A 17,448-nucleotide genomic window follows, 5' to 3' on the forward strand; every position below is an offset into this window, starting at 1 on the left:
GATCACGTGGTCCCTCGTTACAGGTTACAGCAGCACCTTTCTTTTATTTTATTTATTTAACCTTTATTTAACCAGGTAAGTCAATTGAGAACAGTTTTTCATTTACAATGACGACCTTTGTTTTTGCGTGTATATTCTGTCATCTAAGACAGAATATCTATCTATCTATCTATCTATCTATCTATCTATCTATCTATCTATCTATCTATCTATCTATCATCTATCTATCTATCTATCTATCTATCTATCTATCTATCTATCTATCTATCTATCTATCTATCTATCTATCTATCTTTTTTTATTTTGTATTTTTATTTTTTATTTATTTTTTATTGGCTTTGTCTCGAACACAACAAAACCCAATCAAATTAAAAGTATCAAAATATAAAAAAAAGCAAAACAATTTAACAGTCTCATTCAAAAATAAAACACACAGCAAAACAATGTGTTCGAGAGGGAACAAGAGGAAGCAGAAAGCTTATTTAGTCCTGTCCCTTCCTCACAATATCATATCATATATAACCTATAAAAATTAAATAAAATTAAAAGAAAAGAAAAGAAAAGAAAAGAAAGAGAAGAAAAGAAAAGAAAAGAAAAGAAAAGAAAAGAAAAGATGAGAAAAACAACAAAAAAATAAATACAACACAACCACAACAACCAATAAGCAATATCAGTAATTATAATCATAATTGAACCGGTCTCCTACAATATCATAAATTCAAGAGTCCAATCTCCCAGTCACCTCTACGATCTTCATCGTGAGGGTTCTTGGTCTGGATCTGAGTGGGAAGTAAAACCCAAATGCGGACAGAGCTGGTGAACATCAGGGGGTTAATGCCGCGTTCCATTTGTCCTCGGAAGTGGGGATTTCCTAGTTCCCAGTCGGAATTTTCAACTGGAACGCCCCTCGAAGTGGGATTTCCCACTGGGAAAGTGGGAGAGTCTTCACCACCCCCGAGTTACCATTCCAAGATGGCTGCCCCGGTTGTAGACAGTAGAAGAGAGCTCTGTAAAAATTCGTAGCACTTCATTCTAGTTTTGGTCACACTAAATCAGTCGTATACAAGTATTGTTCGGCATATATATGCTGCTATAGTGTAATTTACATTTTTCATGTGGTATATGCGAACTACAAACTTGTTTACCTACTTTGTAACTGGAACGCTGATAACTCGGCTGTGACGTAATTCCCAGTTCCGAGTTCCGACTTCAGAGGTAAATGGAACGCAGCACCTGTCCTGTGCGGAGGGGCGGGGTTAGTGGGTGGCCCCCGTTTACCTGGTCCACGGTCCTGCAGGGATTTCAGTCTGTGGATGATCCCACGAAACCAAACGTGTTGTGAATGAGAGTTTTGCGTCTTGAAGCGCCTTTATTTATTTTTTACCCATTATGTTTTTAAAGGATTTTTATTCAAGGATTTATTTGTCTTCGCTGTAGAAAGACGGAGTTCCCGGTGGGCCCCGTGTGTTTCCGTGGATCTGGTCGACCAACAAAAACTGAACGATGCAAGATGTTCACCTGAACAACGAGACGTGCACGAACGGTGAGGATGAGCCGCGTCCGCACACCTGTTACCTGTTATGTTACCTGTCTGAACTCCTGCAGGCGTTTCCTGGAAGAGGGAAAACAAAGAAACACGAATCACGCGCATTTCCTTCATCAAAGCTCCGTTTCATCCCGCGGTTCACAGGAAGACCGAGTTCTTCTTTACTATTTTATAATCCACGTGTTTTATGTGTCAGTTGCTCCTTTTAAATGAAACTCAGACGACGGAATCATTCTAGTAGCCTACGGCTGGGATGTTGTTTTGTAAATAAACAAAGTGAAACATGTTTTAGATTACAAGACAATGCGAATGTTGTATTGCTCACTTATTTTGCCTTATTTTAGTTATTGTGTCGAGGTTTGGGGGAATACATACACAACAAATATCAAGCCTTTGTTTATTTTACAGAAGAGAGCAGTACGGATCATACACAAAAAGGAGGCAAGAGAACACACCAATGGACTTTTTATCAATGCAGGATTAATTAAACTTAAAGATATTGTTGAGTTACAGACTTTATTGGTTATGTTCAAGGCAAAAAGCAGAATATTGCCTGAAAATATACAGCGTTTTTTTGTGTTTAGTTCAGAAGATAAGAACCATAGGAGGAAATTTGATTTTAAACATCCGTTTGCACAAACTACTTTAAAACAAATTTGTATTTCAGTATGTGGTGTAAAATTATGGAACTCCTTAACAACTGATTTAAATGATTGTAAAAATATTCACCAGTTCAAGAAATTGTATAAAGACCACACAATTAGACAATATGAATTTAACAGGTAAAATATATTTTGTTGTTTTTGTTTTTATATTGTTGGTGAGTTAGTGTGTATGTTTTCTTATTTTTTTGTTCTGTTTTTTCATTATTTCTTTTTTTTGGTATTATATAAGTAGTGATTGTTGAACAGAGGGACAGACAATCTTCATATGAATTGTTTTATTTTTTTTGAGAAAGGGGCTTGTAATATAAGGCTTTCTTCTTCTTGCCCCTTTTCCATCATGGAATGGAACATATGTGAACTATTTCCATGATATAGAATAAATAAAAACGAAATGAAATGAAATAAATGATCAGGAAAAGATGGAAGAAAACTTAAAATCTTGGGAAGCGAAACCAGTTCTGGGAAGAACTTGTGGATCGCTGAAGCAATCAGAAATCGCTTTATTTCTCAAAATAATAAAATAACAAATTAGAAATAGAAAAAATATAATAAGTAGGCTAAATAAAAAAATGTATATAATGTGTAGAATAACCAGAAGTATTTACAGTATTTACAAACGTTGATTTGATCACAATCTCAAGATGTCCAAATGTTGCAGCATGGTGGTGGTGGGTTCAGGATCCAGGATCCAGGATCCAGTCACTCCGGAGGTCACATGTTTTCATGGTGTCCTCCAGGGTCACATCTGGGTTTCTGAAGCTCAGCAGAAACGGGGCGATGCAGCAGGACAATGAGCTGAAACGTGGAGGTAAATCCACCTTATGGAGCGGCCCGTTCAGAGTCCACACCGGGTCAGGTTTTAGAGAAGGTGAACTGTGTTGACATCCGCAAACCGAAGCTTTGCTGTTGACGGTGTAAACATTGACGTCCTCTGACCCGCGGAGAAGTGGTCAAACCAGTATGACACAACCCTCAAACAGTCGCACAAAAACAAATATTGAACTGGGGTCAAAGGGAATGGAAAGTTTCTGACTCTCGTAGAGGAAACTTCAACTTGTTTGTGTCCTCTAAAAGAGCTGCTCCAGGAACGGGTTTAGCATCTTCTTGTTTAACGTTAGGGGGCTTTGGTGTCTTTTTAATCAAACTTGGAAATAACTATTGATCAGTAGGTGATCTCTTACTGGATCGTTAAGTATATCTGTAACCTAAGAGGCTTCACAAGTCCTCCACAGGTCTCCTGATACTTTTACTACTGATCAGTTTTGTAAAATGACGCACCGACATTTCAACTTCCCAGACCATGACGCAGCCGCCGCCATGCTTCACGCTGAGCAGGTTTTGGTCTCATCGGATGTGTTTAGATCAACATCGAGCAGGAAGATGACCTTTGTTGTAGAGGTTTTAGATTTTGAGATGTGAACCTTAGGGATGGGTGCGGTATGGACTAAAAACTTTATCACAATAATTTATGGCATTTATCCCGATAAGGATAAAAATGACGATAAAAAGAATACCAATTCAACTCCACCTTTTTAACTATAAATCTTTCTTTCTTTCTTTCTTTCTTTCTTTCTTTCTTTCTTTCTTTCTTTCTTTCTTTCTTTCTTTCTTTCTTTCTTTCTTTCTTTCTTTCTTTCTTTCTTTCTTTCTTTCTTTCTTTCTTTCTTTCTTTCTTTCTTTCAGACTCATTTCCTTCCTTCCTTCCTTCCTTCCTTCCTTCCTTCCTTCCTTCCTTCCTTCCTTCCTTCCTTCCTTCACTCACGTACGTTGTGCGTGGATTTAACGCAGAACCATAAATCCGGCTTTACACAAAAACGTCATCAACGGGAATTTATCGTTTTTACCGTGAGATGACAAATTCTTACCGTGTGGAATTTTTTTGACGGTATGTTGTGAACGGTAAAATATCGCCCATTCCTAGTGAACCTACACAAGACGGGGGTGGTTCGTGGAGAACACCCATACCTACACCTACACCATCCATCACCCGTCAACAGATAGTTGTGAACTCTGTATGTGACACCTCCGTCCTTGCTCCATACTCTGAAAACGTCTTTCAGTGGTGTTCTGGCCAAATCCAGTAGTAAAAGACTGGACAAGCACCCAATCAGAACACTATATTATTGTCTCCTCTACAAGTCATGTGACTAGTTGTTTTTTCTTCTCATTTGTCTCTGCAGGCTCCGCGGTGAGGTTGTGGTGTGGCTCCCAGCATGCAGTGTGTTTGGTCACCACGGATGAAACTCAGATCTTCACCCAGCTGAACAGCAGCCTCCCAACACCGGGTACGACGTCACTAACCCCTGCTGAGTATCTCTGAGCTTGTGGTTTCATGAAGGGTCTCTGCCTTTGTGGAAACACCACTTGCATCAGATCGTTTGTCACGCTTCTCAGTGTTGTAAGCAAAGACGACTCTAGTCCGGATCAGGTTTCCTGCACAACAGCTGAATGATAGCGGAGATGTTGAGAAGGCCCGCCCTGAGCTGTGGACGGGACAGCTCCTCTTTGACCATTGTCCTCCAGGCGGACGTCCTAGCTGCTTTAGCAGCACATATGGTAACAATTTTGGAGGCTTTTCCCTCTCCAGGGTTCACTGCAGTGATTCATGTACCTCATACTGATTTGGTTAGGGTTTTACATAGGACCTACCTCGTTAATTCAGGCTCAAGGCCGGGATTATGAGTGACGGTGGGTTCAGTTTCCGGCCTGGAGACACCTAGAACTAGTCATAGCAGTAAGTTAAAAACCTGCGGTTCCTCTACCGGCCGCTAGGGATGGGCGGTATGGACTACAAACTTTATCACAATAATTTCTGGCATTTATCCCGATAAGGATAAAAATGACGATAAAAAGAATACCAATTCAACTCCACCTTTTTAACTATAAATCTTTCTTTCTTTCTTTCTTTCTTTCTTTCTTTCTTTCTTTCTTTCTTTCTTTCTTTCTTTCTTTCTTTCTTTCTTTCTTTCTTTCTTTCTTTCTTTCTTTCTTTCTTTCTTTCTTTCTTTCTTTCTTTCTTTCTTTCTTTCTTTCTTTCTTTCTTTCTTTCTTTCTTTCAGACTCATTTCCTTCCTTCACTCACGTACGTTGTGCGTGGATTTAACGCAGAACCATAAATCCGGCTTTACACAAAAACGTCATCAACGGGAATTTATCGTTTTTACCGTGAGATGACAAATTCTTACCGTGTGGAATTTTTTTGACGGTATGTCGTGAACGGTAAAATATCGCCCATTCCTACCGGCCGCCAAGGTCTGGATCCGGACCTGCGGTTCCACCCCTGACCACCACGGTCTGAATCCACCAGTTAGTAAATCCCTACTGGCCTTCACGTAAAAATGTCTTTTTGGTTTTGGTCTCCATCGTTAGATTTCACGTGCATGACAACTGTATCAAGGAATTTTAATCTTTCTCAGGTGAAATAGTATGTATAATATAATGTGTATAATTAAGGACGCAGTCTTTTAATTGTACTAACGGATCACTGTGGCTGGTTTGGGCGTTGGTCTGAAGGGTCTGAGGACGAAGCTTAGCTAATAGTAGGACACCAGTGCTAACTGCGAGGTTCTCCAGCATGAATCAGCTGAAGCAGCTGGGAGCTACACCGCATCATCTCAGGACCTTTCCAAGCAGAAGAATCAGTATCATAAGTATCTCAAACGCGTGGATTTAAAATGTCACGTTTGTGAATCTCATGTATGAAAAGAGCTGTAGTATTTTTTACTCTCGGCCGTCGTTTGTCGTGTTTTCTGCCTTTTTAGCTGTTCTGTATCCAGATAGACGAGATAATCAGACATATCAACCACAGGAAGCCAGCGACCCGTACCCTAATCCCTGTCTGCTTCATTTATTCATACACTTGGGAATGTTTTCCTGGAACTTGGTTTCAGGGGAGATCAGAGGTTGTACAGCAGCGAGAGTGAAACATGAAAACATGGTATAGTACTGCTGCAATGCCCAGAAAAACTAGCAAATAGGAATAAAAAAAAAAAAAAACAACATCCTGATGGTGCAAGTTGTGTCTAAACATTTACTTATAGTAATACAGCGTAGCCATGACAACAGAAAAAGGATCTGGAGCAGTTTAAACACAATTAAATAACGGGTCAGGTTTGATAAAATGTGTCTGACGCTCTCGCGGTTAGATCAGCCATCTGCTCGTGCAGGAAATGAAGCAACGTTTGAGGAGTTGCAGCATGATGGATGAGCTGGAGGTTTTTGGAGGTTTTTTGGACAACCCAATAATAAATAATTACAACAGGACAATCCTGCAGTAACAAATACATGAATCAGTTTTTCTGTCAGTCTCAGACACAATGTTCCTGATTTTAACAACATTACCAAGGTGGAAGAAGGCGGGCTAGAAACCTGTTTAATATGTGAATTGAGGGACAGATTCTTCAAAAACAACTCCCAGGTTCCTAACTGTAGTACTAGTACTAAGGTAGTACCATGTAGAGTAACAAAAAAGTGGATAATATGTCCCTGAAGGACTCAGGTCCAAATGCAACAACTTTAGTTTGACCTTTCAGTTTTTAACAGCATATTAATCTGTAATATCCCACAGATTAGGAACATTATCTCCCAGAGTGATGCGGAAAAACTAATTCATGCGTTTGTATCTTCTAGGTTAGATTACTGTAATGTATTATTAGCAGGATGTCCAAGTAATTATCTGAATATCCTCCAGCTGATCTAAAATGCTGCAGTGTGAATGCTGACAGGAATAAAGTGTGTGTTAGCCTCCCTCCATTGGCTGCCGTAAAACTCATACAATTCAAAATTTTATTACTTGCATATAAAGTCCAAAACGTCCAAACACCTTGTTATCTCCAAGACCTGATATTTCCTTATGCTTCTAACAGAGCTCTCCGTTTTCAGAGTGCATGTTTACTTGTAGTTCCTAGATTATCCAAATGTAGATCTGGAGGACAGTTCCGCTCTCAGGAACCATTACTATGGAACCAACTCCCAGTTGGGGTTAAGGAGGCTGACACCACCTCCACCTTTAAAACCAAACCAGTAGGGCCAGTAGTCGTAGCTGCAGCTGCAGGACAAGACTAGAGCAGCTGGTTAAACAGAGCTTCATCCTAGTTATGCTGCTATAGACCTACGCCGACATCAACATGATCCACTGACATTCAGCTCGATTTTCCGTTACCATGGTGATCTAGCTGGTTGGTCACATTTGTGTAAATACTGGCTTTAGACTTGACAAACCTGTCCTTCTATCCTTCTTTGTGGTGCAACTCCTCCTTCTGCGGTTGTTCTGTCTTTTTTTTGTGTGTGTACCTTTTGTGTTCTTTTATGATTTAAGTCGTCATGGTGACTGTGTACCTGTTCAGGGTCACCTAGTTTTGTGGTAACTTAAGTAAAATCAACTGTGACCTGTGCTGGGCTTCTTCCCAGAGGGCTTGCTTGGTTTTCTTTCCATCTGAAACCACCTGAACCTGCAGGTTTTTCATACTGGACTTCATGCAAGCAGAGCCGTCTGGGAGATTTGCGAGGCCCTGTGCGAAATGGCTGGGGGATATGCCCTCCAGCCTGAAATTTCTGTTTTTTTGGGTCGTATCGGGTGTCTATATGCGCAATTTTAACTCTCCAATTAGCAAAATACTGGATACCTTCCCCTGCCTCATCATCATTGGGCTTGCCTCGACGCGGGGCCCTACGGCTGCTTGAGACCCGGTCGGATCGGTGATTTTTGTAACAAATTTATCAAACGAGCCTTTCAGAGAGGCATTAAACTCTTCCATTTACTTTAGTTTTTTTCTTTTTTCATCCCCTGATGGAAATTTCCTGAATCTGTCTCGTTCTCTCGACATTGTGACAGTTTGTTCCAACTCCCCCTGTCTGGATCAGAGCAGCTTGTGTCTGCGCTTGGTCTGATCAGTTTCATTGAACAACAGACACGCGCATCATTGCACATATATTTATTGATATGCACAGACTAGTACACATTTAGGTCTGTAATGGAACGTGACTGTTGATATGTAGGCTATAAGGGAAAAAATTAAAAAAAATTTTTTTTAAAAAAGGCCCATAGCGCGAGGCCCCGTGCGGTCGCACGGTTTGCACACCCCTTGCGGCGGCCCTGCATGCACATGTGGAAAGGTTCCACATCCACAGATGTGGTTCATGGGAGTGACTTGTATGCACAAGCTGATGGATGGAAGTCTTAGTAGTCTGAAAATTCACTCTGGAAATTCTCTGGATGCTTCTCACTCACAGCTGAATGTCGTCTCCAGGTGTGCAGGTGTTCAGCACCTACAACATGTGGCTGGGTTTGATTCTGGCGCTGCTGTCGGCCTTCCTGATCGGTGGTAGCGTCATCCTCAAGAAGAAAGCGCTCCTGCGATTGGCCAGTAATGGACAGACCAGAGCAGGTGAGAAGGACATTTCTGAAGCAAGGTCAGGATATCGTCGCCGGATTAGATTCACCCCTGGAGACAAATTTGAATGAGCAGCACTTTAGAACAAAGACGGCGTCAGAAGAACTGGATCAACCACTCGTCCTTTAGCTTGAGTTTATGCTAACCCCTAATGCTAAATATAACTTTACTAGAACATTAGCAAGAGTTGAATAATGTTTAATTCTGCTGCAACGTTGGACATTTTAACATTGAGGTCCATAGAGATGAACTAAGGTCCAGATCCAGACCCTAGTGGTCGGTAGAGGAACCGCAGGTCTGAGGTAAAATGTGACCTCCTTTGTGTTTGTCCAGGAGATGGAGGCCACGGCTACCTGAAGGACTGGCTCTGGTGGGGCGGTTTGCTGACCAGTAAGAGTTTCTTAGGAACTTATTTTTTTCCTTCTTTTATCTTGAAATCTTTTTTATGGCTGAAATCAACATCCAGACCAACATGTTTGTCATGAAGAGTCAGGAGTTTCTTCATGTTAGACCAGCAGATTACTTGAGTAAACCACAGAAACCAGGTCATGTGACCGTGTTGTTCATGTTTCTGGTCCAGATGTATTAAATCTTAAAATGTTGCTTAACTGTTTTTGTTTGTGTGGAGTTAGAAGAAGAGTTAAAGTGTTGGTATTTGAGGAAACTGACGTCCAGCGTCCAGAATCGGTCGTATGGTGAGCTCGTCGTCTCAGACGTGCGTCTGTCTCTGCAGTGGGAGCAGGAGAGGTCTGTAACTTCGCTGCCTACATGTTCGCCCCGGCCACGCTGGTGACACCGCTCGGCGCCCTGAGTGTCCTCATCAGGTAGGTGGACGTCTTGCACGTGTGTTTAAAAGAGTGATCCGCGATTAAAGAGATGTGACGTGTGTTTCAGTGCGGTTCTGTCCTCCTACCTACTGGGGGAGGTGCTGAATGCTGTGGGGAAGCTTGGTTGTCTGCTGTGTGTCCTGGGCAGCATTTTGTTGGTAATTCATGCGCCACAGGAACAGGAAGTGACATCACTACAGGAAATGACCAGCAAGCTGCTGGAGCCCGGTGAGACCACACACTTAACAGCCACCTAGTCTGCTCCTTCACTGAGCCGTAACGGCAGCTGCGTCCTGCGTGTTCCGTCATCCGTCGTCATCCCAAACTGGGTCAGATCCTCTACGCCCACTACGGTCTGGGCCCGGATCTGTGGTTGCGACCTGTGGTTCCTCTACCGACCACTAGGGTCCGGACCCAGACCGGCGGTTACCCAGTCGACCACTACGGTACTGACCTGGACCTGAAGTTCCTTGTTCGGGCCTGCAGTTCCTCAGCCGACCACTCGGGGCCAGACTAAGACCGGTGGTTCGTTCAACAGTCAGACAGTTTTGGTTTGTAAGCTAAGATTTTACATCCAAGACGACTGGTGAAGTCTGGATAAATGAGATATTCATCATATTTATTAAGTTTATGAAGTCAGAATTCTTTCCGTCATAAAACTTGAGCATTCGTACTGTTTCTTCTTTTATTTCTTCTGAACACAAGATTTCGGCCTCATAAAAATGTAATTCATGTTGTTTCGGTTTATTTTGTGGACTCGGTTTGACCATAAATGGCTTGACCATAAATGGACCATAAACCATCATATAATCCTGAGTTACAGGTGTTAACCTGATTTAAGCGAGGCTGGCAGCTGACATGAGCCTGCAGGCAGATCTAGGTCCCTGAAAGCAAGAGAATATTTGGAGTGTAAAGCTTTTAACAGCACCGCCGAGGCTTTGTGGCGTTTAGAGCTCGGATTCACGTTGTAACTCAGTCCTCTTGTGTTCCAGGTTTTCTGGTGTACGTGTCACTGGTGTCAGTTCTCTGTGCGGTGCTGGTTCTGTATTTCTGTCCCCGCTCTGGCCAGTCCAACATCCTGGTCTACATCAGCATCTGCTCGCTGCTCGGTGCGTTCACCGTGTCTTCCGTGAAAGGCCTCGCCATCGCCATCAACACGGGTGAGACTCCACAAACAGCTGCTCATCAGACCATCGTGTCTGCTTTGGAGGACGAGGGCGCGTCAGGTTTTTGTTTGTTTTTTTCATCGTTGGCACGTCGTCTGAGGTCTTAATGGAACATCTGTGATGCATTTTGTTCAAAATCCCACGAGAGCGGCTCCATCTTCCAGCAGGAGTCCGTGTCACAAAGCGAGGTAACTCATACTCATAGGGCCTGATTTACTAAAGGTTTGCATGCGTAAAAACGTGTGCAAACTTGACATCACCAGCAAACCAAAGTGCAAGCTGATCTACTAACAGCGTGCAAAGAGGACTGCGCCTCTCAAATGAGCAAAATAGCACACGCAATCCATTTAGTACTTTTGCCCTGATGAATAATCAATATGGGGCGTACCCGCCAGAAAGCGCAAAATACTGGGAGGGGAAAATGCAAATAGGTCCATTTACCACGCGCAATGAGATTTACCAAGCCTGAAAGTTTTTGCGGGGATTGTGATTGCGTCTGTATTTAATACGTTCGAAAGGAAGGTGCTAATCTCCACATGCAAAAGGAGAAATATTTTATTTGAATGTTAAATCGAGTATTATTCAGCAAAAGGTTGCCACAGGAGGCACATTCATTTTTGTATTTGTGATAATAAATAAATCACGTGTTTTCATGTAGAAAAAAGTGTTTCTTATTGTGCGCCTATACTTGTTCTGCAGTTGTCATACCCCGGTGTTGTGCTGTATTCAGCACCCCTGCCGTGAAAAGCACCCCCTCGTCTGACAAAAATGATATTCTCATTCTGTGTCACGTTCTGTTTAGCGTCCAGTTTTGTGTTAATGATTCATGTTTAAATGCGCTCATGGATTCCACAATAGTCATACTTTCCCACAATCACAGTCACAGATAACAAAAATCGGGTAAATGGTTATTGATGTCATTAATTAATAGCCTGCTTACTGTGTTGTCTTCCATAATATTTGTAAATATATATAATATAAACTCCTAAGTATGTGTTTGTGTGAGTGTGTATATATAAATATATTGAAGTGTCAGTGTGTTGTTTTTTTTCTTGGTCTACTTATCATTGAATATACGAGGGGGTGCTTTTCACGGCAGGGGTGCTGAATACGGCACAACAATTTGCCTCTTCCACTAATATCTCTAACTCCAACTCGTCAAATTTCATTTTCACTCTCCATGGTGCAAAGTTTGCGCCGCAAACCGTAAGACGCGCCACACCTCATTTAAATACTGCTGTTTGCACCTGTTATCAATTGCGCACGCAATCTTAGTTGATCACCCGCAAAACACACAACAACAGCACGCGCAAACTTTTTCAGTGCACACGTAATTTAGTACTCTTTATTTAGGATCTTAGTAAATCGGGCCCTTAGTTTGTTACTACGACAGCTGACTCCATGATGTTAACGTGGTCAAGAGCCGAGTTAGGCGGAGTTATGAGACGATCCCACCTTCTCCTAACTCATAAACCAAATCATGAAGAGGTCCTGCAAAAGTCCTGTGAGAATCTCAGACATTAAGTTGATGACTGTTTTCTCTCTGCTCAGTGAGTCGTGACCTGTCAGTGCTGGCACATCCTCTCACCTGGATCCTGCTCGTCACACTCGTGGTTTCCATAGTAACACAAGTAAGTTTTAAAGCCAGAGGAATGCAACAAATGGACATGTGACGATAGATGGAGACACGGGGACCACAAAGAACAACAATACACAACGTCTGCATCTGTCAGCAGCTGTACCGACTACAAGACTGTCCAGGTAAAAGTTTGTGTCTCTGCAGGTGAACTACCTGAACAAGTCTCTGGACACGTTCAACACCCTGCTGGTCTACCCCATCTACTACGTCCTCTTCACCTCCGTGGTTCTGTGCACCTCCATCATCCTCTTCCAGGAGTGGAGGAGCATGTCGGTCGTGGATGTCGTCACCGCGCTGGGCGGCTTTCTGGTCATCGTGGTGGGCGTGGCCATGCTGCACCTCTTCAGAGACTTGCAGGTGGGTTGTCCCTCCCCGTCCACGCCAGCTGTTCGTTCGTTGCTGTAATCGAAGGTAAAACTGACCCCTCTGATGTCCCCATGATGTAGATCACGTTCAAGCAGCTGACCAATCAGCTCTCTCAGCCAGTGGAGAGGGAGGGGCTTTCGGAGGAGGCGACGGCAGGGACGAATAAGAAGGAAGATAAATACGGACTGATGGACAACATGGTGATAGAGAGTTTGCCTCCTATGAGAGAGGAAGGACCGAGAGTCTTCATCATCAGCTGAGACAGGAGGAGATGCAGGTTGGCCTCGTCTGGGCTGTTACTGGAATCTCCAGCACTTTTTTATTTTTTTTAGGTTTGAAGCCTCTAGTTTGTTGGCGCTTTCCCCCGTATATCTGACGGGTTTCAAGTCAAACCGAGGTGAGACCCGTCCAAGAAAGCTGTCGCGTGTCCAAAACAGTCCAGACTGAAACCAACGGAGCAACAAAACTAAAGCAGCGAGTCCAAACTCATCTGCATCTCGCTGCACGTTTGATTCGTCTGTTGTACAGGAGAAGGTTTGTTTGTTTTTGTTCCCAACGAAGATGCACAAATGTCAGAAGGGACGTCAAATGTCAAGAAGCGGCCTTCAGATCTGCAACAGATGCAAGTTTAGATGAGACGCACCTCCAAAGGACCAAAGAACTGGTTACCAACACAACTGTGTTGAAGTTCTGTCCGTCTGTACGCTTCCACGGTCTGAACTTCCTGCTTCGTCAGCCCTCTGCTGCATGTGTGTCGTCAGCATGGGGCGCTCCCCGGGAACGCAGGACGGATGTCTGTATCGGAGCCTGAACCATGATCTCAATGCCGATACAGCGATTAAAAACACCCCACACTCAGGCCTGTCAAAGATGTTGCAGTATTTGATGTTTTGAGCTATTCTTATACGTTAAGTTTGTTAACATGGGGTAGCTAATGTGAGCTACCCTCACAAAAACATGCACACAGTCCTGGGCTACACATGCCCCCTCTGGCCAACCGGGGCGCCAGATGGGGTGGGAAGAATCCGGCCGGAATAACGTGATCCTTCCACGCGCTACGTCCGGCCGGAGAAGCCCCATCCTGTCTGGTGAAAAGATGCGGTCTGCTCACTCCTCAGGTTAAGGAGGAGACCTGAGCTCAGTGCAGGGCCCTCCCTGGGTTGGTAGAGGGAGCAATGCCCAGGACTGTAGCTTAGGTAGGAGCACTGGGTGATATAATGGGAAAAAAAATCGGGGATAAAAAAAAAAAAGTTTGTTAACATGAAGCTGGAGCCGTTGCTGCCATTAAACTAGAGGCCCCGCGAGTTTGGTTAAACAGACACGGATCAGGGATTCGGATGTTCACAGTTGGGTTGTGTAAACGCAGACTGGTCGGCGTTGATCTGATGGCATTTGGTGAGTTTGCTGCTGAAAACGATTCAGTTCATGAAACTCAGACGAACAAAAGAGATGAATGAGTCAAATTTCTAATCTCATAGACGTGCTTTCTGTTTTCTCCCTCCTTTTATCACAGTTTAAAGTCTGAGATCATTTCAGTCAGATTATTTCAGTGAAGTTGTTTTTCTTGTTTTAACGTATTTTCCGCACTTTAAGGCGCACTTAAAATCCTTAATTTTTCTCAAAAATCAGCAGTGCGTCCTATAATCCGGGGCTCCTTATGTATGAATTTTGTTGTGCTTACTGACCTCGGACCAGTTTTATGTGGAACACTGCGCTCAAAAATCTGTCAATGTTTTAGTGCGACTCTGGTAGCAACGAAGCCGCTCCGCTTGATTGATTGTCAGACCATTGTGCTGACACATTAAAGTCGGTCCTTGGTTGGATACGGGTTGCACCATTAGACAACGTTAGATAACTAATTATGTAGCGCTGGCAAGCAACCATCATCCAACATTTAGTCAGTGTTACCTTACTATAATTAGACATCAAGCCAACGTTTTTAGCGTAAACCAATTTTCAAATCTATGAAATAATCGAATGTTGGAATACAACGTTGTTCCAACCTTATACTGACTTAAGGTGTCCGCTATTGCTGACAACGATGAACCAATTAGAGAACAGGACGTAGTACGAAGGTTACCTCCGCCACTTTTTATTTGTGGATTCGTGGAAGACGAATGATTTAAAATGTGAGTATTTTTCTGTATCTGTTACAACTGAACGATATTCTGAGTTACTGTATTGTGAATGAGTTGAATGATGTTCGACTTACCAGACTGTTTAGTTTCGCTTTGTATGTTTTATCATGCATTATTCAACCTGTTGAATGTATTTTACTAGAGCTCCTGATGATGAATAAAGTGTTGATTCCTTTAAAACCTCAACTTAAAATGCGTTGAACTTCATTTCAGCACATTGCACACCAACGCACTTTCCAGATGTTGGGCTGAAAGAGTCGGAGACATGAATGAGACAGTGCTTTCGAACCCTTGCCGCTGCCAGTGTATCACCAAGAAAAAAAACGCTATGAAAAGAAAGTGATGAGTCAAGGAAATATGAGTTGTTTATTTCTGGAAACTTTGGGACAGTTTTAAGTTTGTCAGCTGAACGCTTCTTCATGACGAACGGCTACAAACAAAAGTGTTGGGAGCTTGTAGCAGCTGGTCACCAGCAACGTTTACTATGACGAGGCTGTCTTGTCTTCTTGTGATGTCCATGTAGCACCTCAGTGTTGGAGTGTTTTTTTTGTGGAAATATTTTATAAGATTAAAGCATTTGCTTGGTATATCACACATATGTTTTGTAGTATGTTTGTGTGATTAAAACCTGCTTGAATAATTTCTGCTTCAGTATTTCGTCTGGAGACATCTTTGTTGAGCTCAAGCAGACTCCCTAGAAGAAGAGGATGGATGGATAGATGGAGGTCTGCTTCATCTGCCCTGAATGTGGGGCACTGTTTCGTAGCAGTAAAATACATTTTGTACTTTTTTTTTTTAATGCAGTTTTAGAGAGAAATATTGGACGTGGAAACTATATCACAGAACCGCTTGACTTTTTCAGCATTAAAAACGGAGGACAGACTTTTTTTAATCCATATTTTTTTCATCAAACACTTTTTGATTTCCTTGTTTGAGGCGTCTCTTCCACAATCACGTGGTTGTTTTGAGAGGCTTTTTACCGCGGCGGCTATAAAACTTGTAGAAGCAGTGACAACAAATGTTATTTTCCAATAAGAGGCTTTTATCTGATGTCTGAGTAAGTCTTTGTTATTGCTACGCAGTGTAAAGAGTTATCTTGTCGATGCTTATTGTGCTCTTGCTGCTCCGGCTGCCCCAACTGTCTGGGAACGCTCTCCCAGGAGCAAAGCTGTTCCATCAGGAACCTCAGTGGACTCGTTAGCCAGCAGCTGAACCATCAGGAGGCGAAAAGGAGAGGTGGGAACCACCGACATCACTGTCGGGGAGGATCCTCAGCCACTTTCACCTCCACTTTCACGTTGAAGCTACAGAGGAATTTAAATTACAGTGACATCCAGCTCATGTACCACACTGCAAAGGATCTGTCAGAAGAGCTATGTATTTAAAAAAAAAAAAAGGACATGGACATTAAATTTATGTAACAGCGTGTAATTTCCACATTGTCTGTACAAACTGCTGCTGCAGTGAATCAGGCAACTGTTGAGCAAAGATCAGGTGTTTATAAGCAGCAAATGCCCTTGTAGCTGATATATTTTCACTCCATCCATCTAATTGTATTAATTAAAATCAATTAAAAATACTTTATTAATCCCAGGAGGGGACATAGCTGTTGCAGTTGCCATGAATATGAGCAGATGCTCGTGTTGTTTTCGCCACCAGGTGTCACTGTGACACAAGACAGCAGCTGCGCAGCTGCGAGAGCATGCAAATGAGTCTCGATCACACACGTCCGAGCTGCAGCATCTTTAAACCCACACACACAGTTGATAAGTGAGAGCTTAAAACCCTCCTCTTGTCTGCTGCCGTCTGCACGTTTTTATCTCCCGTGTGTTAATTAGCGCTTAGTTGTGGGAGTGTGTTTCCCCTCGATTCACCTCGTTGCTGAAGAGTGACCTGAATATTCAGCAGACTGTTCACCAGGACTCCCACAGTTCAACGGTAAACGTTGAATGTGTTTGAAAATGAGGCGTTTTTGGATGTTTCTGGGAAGAAACGATCATTACCAGTTATTATCAATTCAGGCTGCAGCTGTGAGCTGCGTTGATCACATTCAAGGGTCAATGACGTGACGCCTATATTTTCTGAAAAACAGATTTCTTTTCAATTCAAAAAAGGTTTAAATGGATAAAAAAATACCATATATATGACCTACCTGTACCACATATGGACTCACTTGAATTTTACAAAAAATGCTAGTTATTTGGGATTTTGTTGTTTTAAGCTTCAAAATGTCATGTGGTGCGACCGTCCGACCATGACTCTTGTTTTAAAAAATTATTTGATATCACTCTAAATGTATTTAAATCAATCTTCTGCCCTATCTGGCATGATTTCCGAAGTGTCTTGTAGTCCTGTATAAGATTGCAACACATTTGTATTTATATTTCCATCATAATATACAAACAAAGTTTGACTGATGATGTCCATTTTATGAAATATCATGTGGCGCGACCATTAAAAAACAACAATTTTTGGAATTTATTTTGAAATCCATTCAAAGACAGGAAGTTACATCATCCACCATTTTGTCCAGGACCCCTGGAATGAGAAAGCAGGTTTGTAAATCTCTCATTTTTGGAAAAATTGACATTTCTAATGGCTTTTGTAGTTGCCATATTTGGATATCATGTGGTATGACATAAAAAAAACAATAAATATGAAGTTATTGCTACAAAAATATATTTTGATTATAAATTTGAACTTTGACCT

The 17,448-nt window shown here is 42.3% G+C and overlaps 1 protein-coding gene across 2 annotated transcripts; it reads left to right on the forward strand.

The window, feature by feature from the left end:
• Nucleotides 1–1,323: 1,323 nt before the first annotated feature.
• Nucleotides 1,324–15,337, forward strand: nipal4 (NIPA like domain containing 4). Of its 2 annotated transcripts, XM_061740443.1 has the most exons (10): nt 1,324–1,543; nt 4,392–4,496; nt 8,460–8,597; nt 8,937–8,993; nt 9,337–9,427; nt 9,498–9,658; nt 10,423–10,590; nt 12,148–12,227; nt 12,380–12,592; nt 12,682–15,337. In XM_061740443.1, exons 1-10 carry the CDS (start codon nt 1,504–1,506, stop codon nt 12,859–12,861), a joined length of 1,233 nt encoding a protein of 410 aa, XP_061596427.1. In that variant the 5' UTR covers nt 1,324–1,503; the 3' UTR covers nt 12,862–15,337. The 2 variants fall into 2 exon arrangements, with proteins under 2 accessions (XP_061596427.1, XP_061596429.1); XM_061740445.1 differs by lacking the exons at nt 1,324–1,543; nt 4,392–4,496 and adding an exon at nt 4,515–4,609.
• Nucleotides 15,338–17,448: the final 2,111 nt, after the last annotated feature.

The sequence above is a fragment of the Cololabis saira genome, chromosome 14 (genome assembly GCF_033807715.1).
Source record: "Cololabis saira isolate AMF1-May2022 chromosome 14, fColSai1.1, whole genome shotgun sequence".
Lineage (NCBI taxonomy): Eukaryota > Metazoa > Chordata > Actinopteri > Beloniformes > Belonidae > Cololabis > Cololabis saira.